Consider the following 19,662-nt stretch of genomic DNA (forward strand, 5'->3'; position numbering starts at 1 on the left):
CCTGTAGACTTTACTAGCTTTTGTGAGAGCGACGAATATTTGAGCTCACAAATGAAATCTAAGCTAGATATATATGTATTTGGAGGAAAAATTGCTCCCAACAACCATGAATATTAATATTCTCGCTTATTGGAATGGTAACTTTAAATATCCCAAGTTACGAGCAATTGCAAGAGATTTGTTGGCGATTCCAGTGTCAATAGTTGCTTCAGAGTCTGCGTTTAGTACAAGTGGTAGAATTGTTAGTCCTCGTCGGAGTAGGCTTAATGTGGAGATGGTGGAGGCTCTTATGTGTGAAAAAAGTTGGTTATCAAGTATTGTTAATAATATTTTGAAAAACAATAAAGTTCTTATTCTCTTTTCTTATTATTATTCAATTTTTTTTATTAATAATGTGTAGGTGAACCTCCAAATGAAACATCGTTCATGGACACAGATATAGATTTGGACCTAGATTGCGATAAAGATTTAGGTATAATTTTATCATTTACGATCATAATTTGTAAATGTTTTTAGCTAATTATTTTTGAATTTTTACATACATAGATGACGTTGAGGAGAAGATTGTAGAATGAAGATTTCAAGAATTGGATATATTTTTGAGAAAATGTATTTTGAATTTGATATATTTTGGAGATCTATTATTTTGCTTGGGTTAGATCTAGTATTTTGAATTTGATATATTTTGGAGATCTATTATTTTGTTTGAGTTTGATCTAGTATTTTAAATTTGATATATTCTGAAGATTTATATTTTGTTTGGGTTAAATCTAGTATTTTGTTTACAAAAATTGATTTTGGATCTACTTGTGTGAAAACATGGACTTAAATTGTAGGCTATATTATTATTATATTAAATAGATATGTAATTTTGTGCCAAAATAGTGGAAATATATATATCTTTTATGTTATTGTTGAATTTTTCTAAAAAAAAAATATATTCTATATGCGATTAAGCAAGTTTATGTATTATGTATTGAAATTATGAATTCTAGTTGACTTGACTAGAACCAATAGATATAGATATAAAAATAGATATAAATATAATATTTATTAGTTTTCTTTAAATTTGTGTATAGAATGGTTTAAAATTAATTTTTGTTTATCGTATTTTAAAAGGAGTAAAAATACCCATTGGGTCGAACCGGACAAGTCCTGGTCGAACATGAACCCGATGTTTCGGGGCAACTTCGGTCCAGTTCGGGTCCGGAAATTTGCCTATGTATTGATTAGTTAAACAACCAAGGATACACGGTTTAAAAGACTTTTGGTTGAGTTCAGGTGAGGGAGAGCTTCAGTTGAAAAGAGATTGAGAGAACTGAAAAATAAATCAGTTACTGATTGTAGGAGAACAGTTTCTTTTCACCGGAGTGATTCCGTTCTTAAGCAAGGAAGACGAATCCAGCTATTCCGTTCTATCGAAGGAGAAAGAGAGGACAGTCAGATGACTACAGAAGAGACCTGCAGCTAGACGACGAAAGGCAGTAGAGAGATTCCTCACGGGGCGTCCTAGAAATCAAGACTTGCTTGTCGCGTGGGAGGTTGAGAAGGTAGTACTTGAAGGCGTTGAAGAGAAGAGGAGATTACATTGGCGAAGACACAGAACGAGGAACAACAGAAGCGAATTCCGGCTTAAACTCATGCACTCCTTTCATTACATCCTACTTTTCTGTTCAGGTAACTATCTGATCAATGTAGATTATTATGTTGTGATTGAGGCATCGGTTCTGTACACCGATGCCATTCGTTCTTTAGCAAGCTATTTGCAGATTCTTTTATTAGATTTACTTTTTTTCATTGCTGCTGTGATTTGGTTTGGTTGTTGGCTGAATAATAGTTAGTTTATAGATATATGATTTAGGTCAGTCTAGGTCTAGGCTAAAGTGAGTGTTCCTTTCTGATTCTGAAACACAATTAGAATTCTGCTGAATCTCTGAAAGTTTTTAGCCGTCAATGTTGAGGAACTGCATACTGGTCATCTGATTGATCTTAGAAGGATTTAGTTATTTCTGTGTACTGGAGTAATCGAATCAGAGGTACTGTCCTGTACCCTGTATTATGTCACTGGCGTCAAGGAACATCTGAACGACGATAGGACGAAGGAGAAAGCGAGGCGAACTGAGACGACCTGCGAGGCTTCGTCTTCGAGCAAGGATCGACCACGGACGCTCGCGATGCCGGAAATCGTCCTGGCCGGAGGACGGACGTAGGATATTATCGGAGGCGGAATATCTGATTCCTCCAACTTCTTTTGAAGTTTCAAAGAGCCCCTGGACTTTTATCATTTTTAAATATGCCTATATATTTTAATTTCGAATTAATTATTTAATTCGAAATTAAAGTAATCCCTGACCTCTTTCTTCTGTTTTAATTGAACTCTTAAACTTTTCTTCTATTTTTTATTTTAAACTTTAAAAATACAAAAATAAAATGATTTCTAAAGTCCTGGATGTTTCCCAAGTTAACAAATAATTTTAAAATAATGATTCAAACATTCAAACCACTTTCAAATTTTTTCAAAAATTCAAAAATATTTTTTTCTGAAACTTTTAGGGCCTGTTTGGAAAAATTCTAAACTTTGTAAAGCTATAACTCGAATTTCATGAGCCCTCGTTAAATAAAAAATGTAGCTTCTTAAAAATATTTTCAATGTCCATAAAAATTTTCAGAATATTTGGGATCCGTTTAGAAAAATGTCTATTTTTACCATGTCATATCTAGAGTTCAATAACTTCAAAATTTTCAAACTCGATTCTTATGAACTTCTAAAAATATTTTTTTGACTATTGTGTGAAGTTTGAGAATTTCGGTAATCGTTTTATAAAATGACTCGTTTTTTTTTTTTGGAAAAAAAAATGGGACAACAGATTAAATATGTAGCCCGCAAACACACTTAATCATTTAACCAGACGCAGAACTTGCCGCCCGACGGGCTCGAACCCAGGAACTTAGGGTTGGTATCCACCTCTTTTTACCGCTAGGCTAGAAGAGGGGATAAAAAATAACTCGTTTTAATGTGTTGTATTCGGAGTTATTTCTCAACTCTACAAATTTTAAAAGGTAAACACTCCGGACTTTGAATTAATTTATTATCTTTTCTTCTTTTCAAAGGAATAAATTTTTTATTTCTAATTTGATCCTCATCTTCTCCAATCGTGATCATTTTCTCTCGGGAATCGTGTCACGCACTCTGTTTTGCACTAACTTTGTTTATGCCATGTGAATAGAATTAGTCTCTTTGCAAAATGTTTAAGATTTTCTCACACAAGCAAAAGATTTCTGAACTCAGAACGAGAACATAACGATCCTTCAAACATCAATTGGTCAATACTTAAGAGTAGAGACTTTCTGTAAAGACAGACGTATAGGACATAGTGTCGTATGTCCTTTCTTAATACGTAACCAAACACCGGACTCTTAAAACGAATCTCTTTTTTTCTTTACTTTAGTTTCTTTGATAATAAAACTAAAATGGTGACTCTAAAGTCAATTAAATCGATACATCCGCGAGTGGATCGATTTAAAACATGTACGGGCCAATTTGAAAGGCCTATGTTAAAGAACTCTATTTTTGGTTTCTCATTCCTTTTCACCTTTTTACGGGATACATAAGAATGTAAGTCAAGTGATCGCCCTAACACATGAAAAACGTGTTCTCTTAAAAAATAGTGCATGGGTCGAACCAACTATAAAAATCACTCGTCTTCTATCGCGGGAGCACGTGAGGATAGTAAGACATGTGGTCGATAATTTTTGGATCACACAAATCGCCCTTAAAGACGGGGTATTTTTCATAGGAAATAACGAAACGAAAAAAACGCGTACAATTGAATATGAATTTAATCATGAATGAACGAAATTTAATTTATATTTATATATATATATATATATTATATATATATATATATATATATATATTAACTTGTTAGAACATCATCTCTCAACAAAGTAAATTACAACCGCAAAATTTATAATTATCTATGAAATGCAACGTGAACAAAGATTTTCCAAATCTTTGTCATATAGGTGTAGTCTATATTCAATAAATCATGATTCAAATAAACTTAATTTATACATAAGTTGTTCATCCAATATCAAAATAGTACTAATAATAAATAAATTTCATTTTAAACATTACAAAGAAATGCCACTTATTTTTTACTACTCAAAAGAAAATCAATCTTTAACCTCAAGAGCTTTACTCATGTTCTCCGCGATGGAATGAACCGAATAATCAATATAAGAAAGAAAATTACCGTCCGTGAAACCATCTATGGGAAGGGTAATATACGACCACTCAATTATACATCCTGAATTATCATCATCCAAAGGAATCACTTTAAGGGTGGCTACATATGAATTAATCCCCATGTTATTTTCCATAACCTCGTAGATCAAGCATCGATTGATCGAGTCAACTTCTAACAATTTCTCATGGCACCACTTGATTTCATGGTCCTCACTTCCCCCATATGATGGCACGGTGGTGCTGCAGTAGCGGATCAGACCCGGCAAACCATATGAACCCTCAATATCGTAGCATGTGTCTATTGCCCCAAGGTATTTGTCTATGCTGCAGAAATCATGTAACAATAGCCAAACTTGATCTGCCTTTGCAGCTTGAACTTTTGCAGTGGCTTTCCCTTCCCATTTGGGTTCTTCCATGAAAAAAACAGAAATAAAGTGGAGAGGTATATCTATGATTTCTTCATATCAAATATATATATATAGCTAGCTAGATTTAAAGGATTGGAATTAAAGAGAGAAAGGAGAATATTTTAGTGGGCATAAAGAAGTAATTCTAGTTCTTCATCTTTTTAGATTTCAAGCAGAACATATCTAGCATATTATTTTTTTCGAATTTTTTAAAATAAATCTTTAGAATAATATCACAATTTTTTTTAAGACGCTGATTCCGCTTCTCTTTTAGACTGTGATTAATTTCTGCGAGTTATGTATATAGTCCACAAACATATTTAATTATTTAACTAGGTGCAGAACTTACTGTCTGTCGAGCTCAAACCCAGGACATCAAGAGAATGAAGATAACACATAAATAAAACTAAATAGACTAACTCAAAGTGCATTTTAATTATTTAATAATAAATTTAAGTTTATTTTTACTTAAAAAATCATGTTAATATATGTGATTTTTTTTTGTATAGAATCTTATCCTATAAAATAAACCAAATAAAAAAGAGAAACCAACAAATAAAATGTAAGCAAACTAAGCTAAATCTTAACAATTATTGTCGTTTTATTTAACATATAAAAAGGATTCTCCAAATTATCTTTAAAAATAAGAAAGTTATGGTTATGGGAATATGAGATATTTTTAGATGCAAAGCTAACTCTACATTATTTATTGATGATAGGCCAAATCAATCAAATTAAAGATGAAACCAAATATATTCAAATGAAAAACTAATATTCTCAACAAAGGCTTGAATAACAATTTTTTTCCTTGACCACCCAAACCAATTATCAATAACTAAAACTCAGAACCAATCAACTAGATGCTATTGTATCAAGAATAAAAAATTAAAACTTATTGAATTAATATTAAGGGATCTTTATCTTACAAAATTATAAAAATATATATGTATTAGCCAATTAAATTTATAAACAAAGATGTCATAAAAGTGAGGGTCAAAACATTTCTCATTCTAATTTTCTTTCTAAGACAATTATATTTATTAGTACAGTTAATCGAGTATTATTATTAGTTTTTTATTTGTTTTTTATCATTAAATTACAAAAAGTAAGTGATTTTTTCTTCTGAAATCTTGGTCAATTATCAATTGAGAATTCTTCTATCTTATTTTTTTCATTATACAACAATTATTATATTTAGTGAAAATTATACCTTACTAAAAATTAACTGATTATTATTGGCGGTTTATATGCGTCTTAATACAAATCTAGTTAATCTTCACTTTGTAATGACAAAAATATTAGAAATCAATATCAATAAGTATATTGAATCAAAATAGATAATAAAAAAAATACTTACGAAAGATATCATTGATAATATTTAAAGATAAAACTTCGATTTGTAATAGACGAATCATCGAAGAATGAATAAGTCGATTGTCTCTCAAACTCTTAAAAAATATAGTTTTAATTTTGATAATCTTGCAAAGATTTATAATATTGTCCAAATTTATTCATTTGGATAGATGAGATAACATTTTGATAATCTTTCAAAGATTTATAACATGTTGTCCAACTTTATTTAGTTTGAATTTATGAAATAACAAAAGATTTGGATTACAAAATTTATCATCACCAAGCCTAGTGTTTGTTTAATATTCATTAAGAGTATTTTGTGTGAGGTTATAACAATGAATTATTATGTTAATCTATTTTGAGAAGATGAATTAGTATGTTAATCTCTTTTGAGATTACTAGATGTGCAAACTCTGGTTGGAGCAATAATATAAAAGATTTTTTTTTCCAAATTTATTATCATGAGATTTACTATGAAGGTTGGGAAAGCTAGTTTGGTTGGTTAGTTTGGTTTAATTAAATTATTTGTAGTAAAACTTGGAGTAAATAATTAGGTTACAATTAGTAGACGATGATATTTTTATTTATTCTTACATTTAACATTTTCAATAGAGTTAACAGTAATAGGAAAATAATATTTCAAATTACAATATTAAAATGATTTGATTTCTCTTCATTTTTATCATTTTTTTATATATATTTAAATTTTAAAATATTTAAATGGGATAATAGGTATAATATATGATCTTATTTAAAATTGTTTCTAGTATATTTATTTTTGTTTGAAATTGTTATGTATACATTTATTTTGTTTGAAAGAGTTAACTATTTTAAACAGTACAAAATGAAGAACCAAAAACTCCAAAAACAACTCTTATTCTAGGATCGAAATTTTGCCTATGTTTCTCAAATTTGGGTTAGGGCTTATTTCAACTAACAAATTCACATCATCTTCAAATCAAATCATATTCATTCTTATTAGAAGGATAGTCGCTTTTTTGTTGTATATTTGGCTAACCGATTCAAGACATATTATGGGTTTTGTATTACCATATTATCTCCCTTAACCTTTCATCACAATTCTCTGACTTCCTTCTTTATTCTTATTGCTTTTCTTTCTTCCAATTTTAATGAATAGTAGAACATAACAACAAAACGGAGCAATAACAAAATATGATACACTAGAAACCCTAACTATTATATAACATGGTAAACTAGAAACTCTAACCTTCCAACCAAGCTTTGCAAATGAATGAACGACCTAGTTATTAGAGTCGATACCATGTCGTTCGTGCCGTTCGTGTCAATTGTGTTGATTGTGCCGATCGTGCCGATTGTGCTAATTGTACGCATGTTCTTGATTTGACAAGCGACTCTGAGCGACTATCAACCGTGACCACAACAAGCGAAATCACGACCTTAATACCGTGCCGATCATTTTGTTCTTTCTGGTTGTGCAGACCGTGAAGATTTAAAATTGTAAATTTAATTATAGACAAAATGTCTTAATTAGAATAACACATATTATATTTACTTAATTATTTTTATACTCTTATTAAAATATATTAGTTGAACTCAATTATAGGTTATACAATATTAATATATTTATATTTATTAAATTTTTATTATTTATTTAAAAAAATAATTTTATAATAATTCATATATATTATTAAAAATAAAAAATAAATTATTTATCAACTTAATATTAAAATTAATAAATAAATATTTAATCTATTTTAATTCTTTTAAATTTACACAATTATTTTTATTAAAATATATTATCTATTTTTATATACATTTTAAATGGTTAAATTTAATAACTAATTTTGTAATAAAATAATCAAACAAGTTCATGCTTTTCTACTTAAATAATAATTTAACTTATCTTGATGTAAGGTGTGATTACCTCCCACAGGTGTCACCATCCTGCGAGAGTTACATTCAATCGTTTTCCTCTTTTCCTCGTGAAATGTATTTTATTTTGTTTCCTGTTTGATTCTCAGATTTTTTTTCATCAGCTTCTCTCTCTTGTCTATCCACGCCGGTTGAATCTCATGCATACGCTTCTTTCTCACTCTGGCACCTTCTTAGACCCAAAATATCTCAGCTGCAATGCTTTAACTAACACATAAGTATAATCGATCTGCTCAATCCGAGATTTGCCTTTCTTCATCAACTGATATAAAACCCAACAAAATTTCTAGAAAAAATCTCCATCAACCGAGGCTTGGATCATCATTAAGTGGTAATTATGTTGCCTATGAATTGCAATTCCTTTGGTGGGTTCTGATTGATTGCTTCATTTCTGGGTTTACTTTAACTTTTGGGGTCTGTAACTGTAAGACTGTAAGTCTGTAACCATGAATGTGTTGATTTTCTTTTGGTATAAATGTGCTTCATTTTTACTCTGCGGATGCAGTCCTTTTATGAACTTCTTCACATTGTCTCATTATTATGAATCTGACATTTTACTTTTCCGCTTCCTTCAGTTTATTGGAAAATGGTTAATTTGGATCTATTCTCTTCTCATGAGCTTGTGAAATCGGTGACTGTGAGATACAGAGTTCCTTACTTTACTCAATGGGGTCAAAGCCTTATTGTATGTGGTTCAGAACCCTTCCTTGGATCGTGGAATGTGAAGAAAGGCATTTTGATGGTTCCATCTCATCAACATGAGGAACTCATTTGGTATGGAACTGTCACTATTCCTGTTGGTGTTGTCTGTGAGTACAGTTATTATGTTGTGGATGACAATAAGAATGTTGTGAGATCGGAGGGTGGGAAGAAAAGGAAACTATTGCTGCCCGATGGTGTTCAAAGTGGTGAGATTCTAGAGTTACATGATCTTTGGCAGGTGCGTGTGCTTTTTCTTTTTCTTTTTCACATTTTAGTAGTATAAGTGTTTAAATGCTCTCAAAATGTATTTGTTCTCTTTTGAATTCTTTGTTGCACTTGCACTGCAAAAGCAATAAGTTGATTGAGTTGTCTACAATATGAGAAAATAATGCAACAATTATAGACACAATATTGGTGTTGTATGGCTTAAGGTACATCTCTACTTCTATTCGGCTGTGTTTGGTTAAAGCTGCCTTGGAATTGGGGGATCCAATTCCAATTCTGTTGTTTGTTTAAGGACTTAAAAATTATATCTGAAATTAGAATGAATTTGAATTATGTATAATTTGTTTAGGTTTAATATCACTGTAATAATCTTGAAATTCCAATTTCTGTATACTCTAGCACATTTCATGCCAAGTCATTCTTCCAACTATTTGTGAGATGCTTATAGGAAGTTAAAAGAGAAATGAAACAAATTAAGAAAATAGAAGAAGAAAATCAAATAAATCTCTTAAGAAATAGAAGTCAATTATATCTCCATACATAGGAATTGAATTGCAATTCATTGCCTATTCCTATAGATTGGAATTGGCATTGAAATTCTAATTCCAATTTTACTCTTCCAAACATAGCTTAAAGTTATATTATTATAATGTGAACAAAAATGGAGACAACAAAGTGTTTCAATTCCTTAAATGCCCAAAGCATAAATTACCTTAAAACCAATTCCTGGGAAAGAAAAATAGGAAAGGGACCTAAAAGAGTGTTCAAATAAGTATAGAAGTCAAGCTAATATGGAAAAGAAGTAAATACAATAGAATAAATAGTCATGGGCGTACACCTGTTATGTCCTTGACCCTCAACATTGGTATGGTTGACCTGGTGTTAAAAATTCAAATGTCGACCCTTCGTGGCTTCTGAAAAAATCCATTTGGTTTGATTTTGGATTACCAACTTCTCCTTTTTTCCTTTACAAACTCTAAGATTATGCTGACCAACTACTAACTTCTGTTTTAGCGTCAGTTAAATTGTTCTCATTAGTCCTCCTAAAGCTTACATGATTATCATGGTCAGACTGGTTTGGATGGTTTGCCATTTACAAGTGCCTTCAAAGATGTTATCTTCCACAAGAGTTGGGATTTCGACGTGGAGAGCCTCCCCGAGTCTGTTAAGAACAAGTCTGATGGAGGTACTTTTTTCTCAACTGAATGAACTAATATTTTCTTGTGCATTAATCTATGTTTTTCCACATTATCTGGAAATAAGGCGATTGACACCGAATAGTTAACCAGATCCCTTGATAGTTCGTTTCAAGATTTGCTGTCCAAGTGTAGAAAAAGAAACATCAGTAAGTTATTGTTCTTCTGGATGTGCTTTATTCATTTACACATGTAGTTTGTGCATGTTTGACGCTTCAATTGTTGTCTTTTGTATATGGATTCTTAACTTTGCAAAAAAATGCTGTCAGATTTGTGTCATTGGTAGCTCCCCCAAGTTGGGTAGATGGAAGGTTCAAGATGGAGTTACACTCAGTTATGCTGGTGAATCAATCTGGCAAGCAGATTGTGTTATGCAAAAGGATGATTTCCCCATAAGATATCCTTTATTGATCCCTATTTGACTACTATATCAATCAAGTTTTTATACAGTGTCCTATTTCCTTGTCATCCTCCTTGACAGCTATTTCACGTACAGGTACTGTAAATATAGCAAACAAGGAAATGTTTCTGTTGAAATAGGTGGAAATAGGGAAGTTTCGGTCGATCTTACGACAAATAAAGCAAGATATATCATCCTATCGGATGGAATGATGCGGGTTAGCCACTTATATAGAAGTGAAAACAAAAAGAATCTTTGGTTACTTATTTGAGGCATGATGATAATGAACTGTAATCTATTTGATTTTGTTATGTAGGAAATGCCATGGCGTGGTGCAGGTGTTTCAGTTCCAATGTTTTCTGTTAGATCTGAAGCCGATCTAGGAGTAGGAGAGTTTCTGGATTTGAAGTTGCTTGTTGACTGGGCTGTTGCTTCCGGGTTTCATTTAGTTCAGCTTTTACCAGTTAATGATACATCAGTCAATCAGATGTGGTGGGACTCATATCCATACAGGTATAGGGTTCTTATATGATGTGCTACTGTAGATAAAGTTGATTACGCTTCCTGCTTCCTGTTATTCATAGTTGTTGAGTTATTGAGCGGATACTTGAGAATAATAACCCCATTGTATTATGTTTTTTTACAGGGTCGAAGTGTGAAAGTTTTGATTCTTTTTACTGACAAACACAAAACTTCTAGAATATTATCTATATATGGAAACAGATTTGGACTATTAATTCAACTCAATCTTAACATAGCCTGTAGAAGAAAATACTGGCAAGCAAAATAAATTTCTTAGTCCAAATGATGTTCTTACAAGTGAATGCCTTATGACATCAGATATCATCACTGCTAACATTGAAATTTGGTAAAGATGAAATGAGTGCTCGAATGTTCTTCCGGAGGAAACCGTAGGTGCACAATCATGTTGTAGTTATGGTTGCTTAAAGATTTAAGCTAATTTATTAATTCACAATATGAGTTTTTTTCACCCTTATATATATTATATGTTCTTGCCTAATCCTCATAAACTTGCCAATGATTTTTTTTTTCCTTGACAATTATAATTACACTGATTTTTAAGCTAGCTACTTGTATCCAAGTGAAAGTTGAAATGCAAACACAAAACTGAGGACATGTTTAATTTATTTCACCTGCACATTATTTTTGTTGCCACCTTACAAAGATGTATCAACTATTTTTTGTTTTATGCAGCTCACTTTCGGTTTTTGCGCTGCATCCATTATACCTCAGAGTGCAGTCTCTTTCAGAAAATATCCCAGAGGATGTTAAGGTTTTTAATGTGACCTTATTAAAGAATTATTGCTTGAAGTGTTTGTTGTTTATGTCATCTTTTAAAGAACGCAATCTCTTGGTTGCTTTACAATAATGTTTTCTGACCTCCATGTTTTATTTCATTTGTATGCCTCTTGCAGATAGAAATTCAGAAGGCAAGGGAACTGTTAAATGGGGAGGTAAGATCCCAAAGACAGTTTTCTTGGGGTTAGTTCTTCATGTATACATTTACAATTGCTTAGATCTTGAGGGATTCTATGAACTAGTATGCTAGTCCTTTATTTGTAATTTCTCTACTAACATGCTGTCCTCAAGGAGATTTCTTAATTAGGGAATCCTTTTCAGTCTTAAGGTTTCTTATTTGTCCCAACCTCCAAATGACTTCTGTTTTTTGCTTTGATGTACCTTCAGATGACTTTAATTTCAAGAGTAGAATTCATATATTTGGAATTAATTATATTAATACAATGGGAGGCCATTTATAGGCAATATAAGAAGAAAGTATATAAATTAAGGAATAAAGATAAGCATAAATGAGCATTTTCTTGGGATCACACAACTCCATCCTCTTGGAGTTAATGTCTCTTGGAAAGGCAAGGGAATTGTTTGGAATAAGTCCTAGTTTGATATTTTCACATTTATGTTGACTTTTTGTAGTCCATAGAGTTCTAATTGTTAGAAGATTATGTACTTTTTGTAGTTGACGGGGTAAAATCAAACAATATTATCCATATTGGGGTGGTAAGTCAAAATCGATTGAAAGTTCGTGGGGATAAATACCAACATAAATAGTTGCTACTACCAAATACATTATTATAGTGAACAACACCTTTTTTTGTTTTGAAAAAGGTCAATGTAATATTATATACACGAGAGTTGTTTAAGCATAACGACAAAAATATTACAAAAACATGAGTGTTTACCTTATCACCAAATACACCCAACACACAACGAGATTAACCATTTGGGAAGCAACAATGAGAACATAAGCCAAAAATGCTCACCAACAAACATAACATAAAATCTAGCGTTAACTAACTCGGAGATCCTTAAGAAGATTAATGAGTTCAACGACCGCCTCCACCAGTTTTTCAGAAGAGATCTTCCCTATCGTCATAATAATATCATTGTGGAGTAAACGATCATAGTGAATAGCAAGTTATGCTTGAGTTCTTATTTCAGATTTCTTGTGGTCTAGGGTGCTATAAATAGGAGTATGTCCTTCAAACCGAGTTTCATTTATACATTAGATTTAGACAGTATGTGTCATTTTTTAACCAATGTCTTCAAGATTTCAATTCTTAGTATTTTTCCTAGTAACAAAAACTCCTCATGGTTTATGGGGGGGATCATTATTTTTGAAAATTCATTCTCAATTATTCTTTGTTTCTCATTGTCAAGATAGTATTTATTTATTAAGAAAAGGTGGTGAATAGTTTCTTTTCTTGCCACACTTTCAATACTTCTATGTTGGGTTGCTTATCTATATTTGTTGTTCTCTTCAGGCTGTGGATTATGAGGCTACCATGGAAACAAAACTATCAATTGCAAAAAAAATCTTCAACTTGGAGAAAAGTTCTATATTCAAGTCAAGTTCTTTCTGCAAATTCTTTTCTGAAAATGAGGTCAATTTTTATTTTCCTTTTTTTTGCACTGGAATTAAGTGACTTTGAAAAATATTCTTATTGGTGCCATTTTCTTCTATCTTATACTTCATTAGACTGTTAAATTTTCCAACTACTAGTCAATGCTTTAGCATTGTTTTTAATTCTTGTTGACTATGATTCTGGTGTTGTACAGGAATGGCTTAAACCTTATGCTGCTTTCTGTTTTCTGCGGGATTTCTTTGAAACATCTGATCATAGTGAATGGGGCCGTTATTCTTGTTATTCAAGAGACAAGGTCATAAATTTTGTTATTGAGTTTAAGAAAAGTTAATCGTTTTTTCTCTTCTATTGTGTGCAAATACTGTTCTCTTTTTTTCGTTGACTTCATGTTACGGATGGTTTTGGCCAAGCAACTGAAAAGTTATTTACTGTTTTTCTGTTCAGCTTGAGAAACTTGTTTCAGAATCTAGTGTCCACTATGATATAATACGTTTTTACTACTATATCCAGTTCCATCTGCATTTACAAGTAAGTAGACTGTTCTGTATTTGCTCATATGGTTGGCATCAAGTGCAAAAGCTTGATTGCCTAATTTCGCTAAAATTGCAGCTGTCTGAAGCTGCCGCATATGCAAGAAAAAAGCAAGTGGTTCTGAAAGGGGATCTCCCCATTGGCGTTGATAGAAATAGTGTAGATACCTGGGTTTATCCAAATTTGTTCAGGATGAATACGGCTACTGGTGCACCGCCCGATTATTTTGCTAAAAATGGGCAAAATTGGGGATTCCCCACTTACAATTGGGAGGAGATGTCCAAAGATAATTATGGTTGGTGGAGAGGTCGGTTGACACAGGTGAATTGCTATGAAAATGGCATGGATAGCCTGTTACTTATTATTTTTATTTACAAACAACTGAAATTGCATGGATTTAAAAGTGAAATAGGATTAAACTCATGTTTCTATTGTGCAGATGAGCAAATACTTCACTGCTTATAGGATTGACCACATATTAGGTTTCTTTAGGATCTGGGAAATGCCAGATCATGCCATAACAGGATTAGTTGGCAAATTCAGGCCATCTATACCCTTAAGTCAGGTATTGAAATACAATCTTTATCTGTGTAACAGTTAAGTCTTGCAATTTTCTGTTTTTTAAGACAGAAATATAGGATTTTTATTGACTTGAATTTATGGTAACCTCCACACAGGATGAGCTTGAAAGGGAGGGCATATGGGACTTCGATCGTTTGTCTCATCCATACATACGACTAGAGATTTTACAGGTTATATTTTATGCCTTCTCAAAAATTTCACTTCACTTCCTTTTGAGTAATCATCCAGTTGATAGATTATCAATTTCTTTCGATTTCATAGGATAAATTTGGCCCCTCTTGGGTGGTGATAGCCTCCACATTCATGAATGAATATCAGAAGAACCATTTTGAGGTTAGTAAGTTTTCTGTGAATAAGATTTTCTGATTTGTGTTTAGTCAAGCATTGTCTTGGTGGTTTTTTTAGGATCTGATGATTTTATAGTATATAATCTCCATCCTAAGAGGCTACAAGGCATGTTGCCGAGGCCTATTTTCTCATTTTCCCCCATTTTTTTCCTTATGTCGCTCTCTGTATTGAAAGAAGTTGTTTTCGTTACAAGTGGCAATCTGCGATACCTTTATCATTGAAAATATGTGTGTGTGTGTTTGTTTTTACTGTTATGGCATATGGATAATTAATAAATATTGCTCCTTCAATAATATTGGAGGCCCAAAACATGATGTGCTTTAGGATTTTCTTGTGGTTTATATACGGAGGTAAGTATGCGAGTGTGGCTTTGTCTAATACATATCTTCTGATGGTTAATCAATTAATATCTGAAGAGGAAAACGTTGTGCCATGGAACTTTGAACACAGACTGATTTCTTAATTCCTTTTCAGCTTTCATTATTAAAAGATTGTCAATATGTAGCTTTGAGACCATCACATGTATTTGGAGACAACAACCTAATCGGAAACCCCGTCTATAGCTGGTACTATGTGTGTTGGAACCCAATGAAATTGCAACTATAGTTGCACATTCCAGATAGGCTCAATATTCCTGTGTCTGCAGTTCATGTGATATGAAACTCAAGAACATATATATTATATATAATGTTACCAATTCAACGTGGCCTGATGGTTAAGTTGTTGAATGAACAACAATCTTGTCACTTGTTCAAAACTTGGTATATACATTGTTTGTGTTATTAGCCGTCACATATAATACAATCTTAACATAAAAAAAACTTTTGGTTAACCATGCTAAGTTTTTTTTTTTCATAATATTGTCTTTGTCTCTGTCCAGACAATTTATTATCTTCATTTGGTACTGGCTACATTAGCTGTCACTTAATCATCAATAAAATCTGCTTACACTTTCGTGCTGAAACATATGAGTTCTGTAATAAGTTATTTAGTGTTATGTAAATTTACTGTAACCATGTTGTTTCGATTGTTATAGTTCAAGGAAGAGTACAATACAGAGAAAAAGATTGCTTTAAAGCTGAAGTCATGTCAAAATCTGTTTATGGAAAGTGAAGACATAATAAAGTCTGGACTTTTTGATCTACTGCAGGCAAGTATAAAATGAGTGATATATGTTCATTAGTACCAACACTCACTTTGAGAATCTTTCCTTATGTTGTTCTTGCAGAATATAGTGCTCATCAAAGATCCAGAGGATGCCAAAAATTTCTATCCCCGTTTCAATCTGGAAGATACATCAAGCTTTAAGGATTTAGACGAGCATAGGTATCTTAATGTTTTTTTTATTGTACCCAATTTCTTTTTGAAATTCCTGTTTCTTTTTATCTTTCCTTGGGAGCTCTATATTTGTGGAGTTCTCAAGAAAGCCACCAGAAATCAAATGGTACTACAACATATGCAGGAATTAAATGATAATAAAACTAGAGGATTATTAAATACAATATAATTTCTCGAGCATAGTGTGAAAGGAAACAAAACGGTTTTCAGATTTTGCATCCCTCACGCACCCCCGGTTATTTAGATGAACGAATCCACATGTACAAGACATCATCTTAAGTTGTTATTATGTCTGCTGTCTACTTGCTATATCTTTTCTAAAATGTTTTCCATATTCAGATGCTTAATTCTTTAATGCTAATGTTACAGCAAAAATATTTTGAAAAGATTGTACTATGACTACTATTTCCATCGACAAGAAAGCTTATGGCGTCAAAATGCTCTCAAGACTTTGCCCGCGATTTTGAATTCATCAAACATGTTGGCTTGTGGAGAAGATCTAGGCCTCATTCCTTCTTGTGTTCATCCTGTATGTTAATAAACTTTTTAGTTTTTCATTTATCGCTGTGTCTATTAATTGGATACTCCTTCTGTTCATTCTCTAATTAACGGTTTTATAATTTTGATGATCATTTTTAGGTCATGCAAGAACTGGGATTAATAGGATTGCGTATTCAACGTATGCCAAGTGAACCTGATTTGGAGTTTGGTATTCCTTCTCAGTATCCCTATATGACGGTAGGTTCTAGTTTGACACCAATTTCTCGCATGTTCCAATTTACTGCTTCTACACATAAATATGTGACTAATTGATGGTTTTAAATGAACCCATTGTTCATAGCCAATTATTATGGTGGGAAATTATGAAATGTTGTAGTAAAATAGGCATTTTCATATGATGCAAAATCGTTTTGCCTCAGTACCATTGCCTTCTCTATGAACATTGTCTAATATTCGGACAAAGATGGTTAGAAAATGTTGTTCTTTACATTATCTTTGATTGTTATAATTGCAAGGGTAGTGTAATGTTTCATTATTATTATTATGTGATTGAATATGCTCTTCCACTAAAAAGCCTCATTCTTTGGGAAATGGGAAGAGCATATTGGAGACCTCCTCAAATATTGGCTTTCCTGGCTGTTTGTTATTAACTCCATAATTTATAATTTTTCTTTTTCGTTTAGGAGAAAAGTCTGAGAAAGCATCAACTGAGTTAAGTGTTAGGGAACAGGGAGTTCTGATAGAGTACTCTCTTTAGTGTATGCATACAAAGCTTGAAAGCCACGTCATTCATAAAAAAAATGGAATCCCTTTTACTTGAACTTGGGTGGAGAAGAAGTAATGGTAACTAGCTTTACTCCACCTAGTGCAATATAGATACCCATACTCAGAGAGGGGAATAGCCTAAAAAGGACTGCATGTTTTCTGCAAACACGGCGAGGGTTGAGAATAAGCATTATGAAATTCAATCATAAGCTGTTTAATTATTTCTATGAAGTGACTTTTGTCATACTATTTTCATCATTGTACCTTTCTTGGACATTCACGCTGTGCCTAAAGTCCGTTTTCCTTGGCCTAACTTGTCTTTATTCGAAACTATGTACTAGCTTAATCGTACAAATCTTCTCAGGTATGTGCTCCATCTTGCCATGATTGCTCCACTTTGCGTGCATGGTGGGAAGAAGATGAAGAAAGAAGATTCAAATTTTTCAAAACTGCAGTTGGATCGGATAAGGTGCCACCAAAAGAGTGTGTTCCTGAGATCGCACATTTCATCCTAAGGCAGCATGTTGAGTCGCCTTCCATGTGGGCAATTTTCCCTCTACAGGTACCATAAAGATAACTATAATTTAAAGTTTATCATAAATGATTGGTTTCATTAATTCTTTTACTCATGTAAATAAGATGAAAGTCGAAGAGGAAGATATATGTAAGAGGGTTCTGCTGCATTTATTGTCAGATTTCTAGGAATTTGAAGTTCAGATATGTTTCTGTCTAGTGGTTAAAAATCTTTCTTATGATCTTCAACTGCATATCAGGATTTGTTAGCTCTCAAAAAGAAATATACTACCCGGCCCGCTCCTGAGGAAACAATCAATGACCCTACAAATCCAAAGCACTACTGGAGATACCGTAAGTATAATTTAATTGATCATCATGTTAATGTTTACTCCATAATTATCATGCATTATGTATTTACTAATATTCCATGTAAAATACCAATTTAACTTGGCTTGAACAACATTCAGGTCAAGTGTCCAAGACTTGTATGAAAATTGTTTATATTATTAGAAGTTGCCATAGCAACAATATTAGTAATACAAGTTTTAACATTTCAAAGGGAAAAGAAAAAAAAATATATTTTCCATGTAACAATGAGAATAATTGACCTTTCAACATGGCTTGAAAGGATTTGTTATCTGTGGCAAGTTTTTCGAGTCGTGGGCTCGAACCTCTCTCCCTGAAGTGACTTGATGATTGAGTTATTCAATGAATCACACTAATGTTAGTTCATTGTATGTATTATTAGAAGTAGCCATCTAACCTTTCTGGTAGTTGACAATTATATGAATTCCAAGAACCCTATATAAGTTACAACCCATTCACCCCTCTCTACCTTAACCACCCCCTCGCCACCTTAAATTGGCAAGTGTTACGAATGAGTAGGGTTAGGGTACCAAGTAATAAAAAGACCCTGAGAATTTATTATGTTAGTTAATACTATCCCAAGTTTTATTGCAGTTATGAATAACCCTGCGGTTGCACACTTAGAAAATTTGAATTTTTCTTCTACATTTTGCTGACTTTGTGTATGGATTTTTGCGACCAGGTGTTCATGTGACTATAGAAACGTTAATAGAGGATAAAGAACATATATCAATCATCAAAGACCTTGTTAGTGGAAGCGGAAGATCTTATCCTCCCTCTGAAGAAGTAACTAGCAATGCGACTGTAACTTCAACTCCATTAAAGCAGGTACATGGACATGAGCAAAATGCTGCAACTAAGAAGATTCTGGAAGTCGTTTAAAGAAATTATAAGAAAAAAATCTTTGTTGAGGGTAATTGCTGCTTGATGATGGTGGCTTAAGAATTACTTTCACTTGATGAAGTGGGTGAAAACAAAGCATTTACCTGGCAGGTTTAATATTTCTAAAGCCAAAGACATTCAATAAAACTCTCCTTTCTCTCAAGGAAAATGTATAACATTTTAGCTGAACATTTGAACCAGCATGACTGAATAAATATATCTGCATATTCATTTGGATAATATTTGACTCTTTATTCTATCTAGGTTTTCATCTCATCTTTGTTTTATAAACCCAAATTTCAGTTATATCATCTCTTTCTCATATAAACCCTTTATTCTGGAAAGGAATAGTAAAGGAGGGTTATTTTAGTTGGATGCTGATTACAATTTTTTTATTTGGATTGTTTTACAGCCAATCCTAAAGAGTTTAAATCACACCCCATTATTCAGGTTTACAGTTACACATCACAAAAGTTGTGATGCA

General features: G+C 32.4%; 2 protein-coding genes across 4 annotated transcripts; one reads left to right on the top strand and one right to left on the bottom strand.

Moving 5' to 3' along the window:
• Nucleotides 1-4,103: 4,103 nt before the first annotated feature.
• LOC124936731 (lachrymatory-factor synthase-like) lies at nucleotides 4,104-4,672 on the bottom strand. Its single transcript, XM_047477249.1, has one exon. The coding sequence runs from the start codon at nucleotides 4,663-4,665 to the stop codon at nucleotides 4,177-4,179; it is 489 nt and encodes a 162-aa protein (XP_047333205.1). The 5' UTR covers nucleotides 4,666-4,672; the 3' UTR covers nucleotides 4,104-4,176.
• Nucleotides 4,673-8,071: 3,399 nt separating this feature from the next.
• On the top strand, nucleotides 8,072-19,418 carry LOC124936185 (4-alpha-glucanotransferase DPE2). 3 transcript variants are annotated; one of them, XM_047476658.1, is made up of 23 exons: nucleotides 8,072-8,254; nucleotides 8,499-8,863; nucleotides 9,922-10,036; nucleotides 10,140-10,195; nucleotides 10,316-10,443; nucleotides 10,537-10,663; nucleotides 10,763-10,959; nucleotides 11,662-11,740; nucleotides 11,883-11,921; nucleotides 13,248-13,367; nucleotides 13,543-13,644; nucleotides 13,794-13,877; nucleotides 13,959-14,201; nucleotides 14,320-14,445; nucleotides 14,558-14,632; nucleotides 14,724-14,795; nucleotides 15,847-15,960; nucleotides 16,039-16,136; nucleotides 16,518-16,677; nucleotides 16,788-16,886; nucleotides 17,779-17,976; nucleotides 18,188-18,281; nucleotides 18,979-19,418. In XM_047476658.1, exons 2-23 carry the CDS (start codon nucleotides 8,510-8,512, stop codon nucleotides 19,176-19,178), a joined length of 2,880 nt encoding a protein of 959 aa, XP_047332614.1. In that variant the 5' UTR covers nucleotides 8,072-8,254; nucleotides 8,499-8,509; the 3' UTR covers nucleotides 19,179-19,418. The 3 variants fall into 3 exon arrangements, with proteins under 3 accessions (XP_047332614.1, XP_047332616.1, XP_047332617.1); XM_047476660.1 differs by having other exon boundaries at nucleotides 8,211-8,347; XM_047476661.1 differs by lacking the exon at nucleotides 8,072-8,254 and adding an exon at nucleotides 8,316-8,337.
• Nucleotides 19,419-19,662: the final 244 nt, after the last annotated feature.

This window comes from Impatiens glandulifera, chromosome 4 (assembly GCF_907164915.1).
Source record: "Impatiens glandulifera chromosome 4, dImpGla2.1, whole genome shotgun sequence".
Classification (NCBI taxonomy): Eukaryota; Viridiplantae; Streptophyta; class Magnoliopsida; order Ericales; family Balsaminaceae; genus Impatiens; species Impatiens glandulifera.

Bases quoted from the DNA above. Each gene is read 5' to 3' on its own strand.
- LOC124936731 (XM_047477249.1), bottom strand. From the start codon at position 4,665: ATGGAAGAACCCAAATGGGAAGGGAAAGCCACTGCAAAAGTTCAAGCT.
- LOC124936185 (XM_047476658.1), top strand. From the start codon at position 8,510: ATGGTTAATTTGGATCTATTCTCTTCTCATGAGCTTGTGAAATCGGTG. The intron at 10,037-10,139 runs GTACTTTTTTCT...ATAGTTAACCAG, and splicing joins TAAGAACAAGTCTGATGGAG to ATCCCTTGATAGTTCGTTTC. The intron at 13,368-13,542 runs GTCAATTTTTAT...GGTGTTGTACAG, and splicing joins AATTCTTTTCTGAAAATGAG to GAATGGCTTAAACCTTATGC.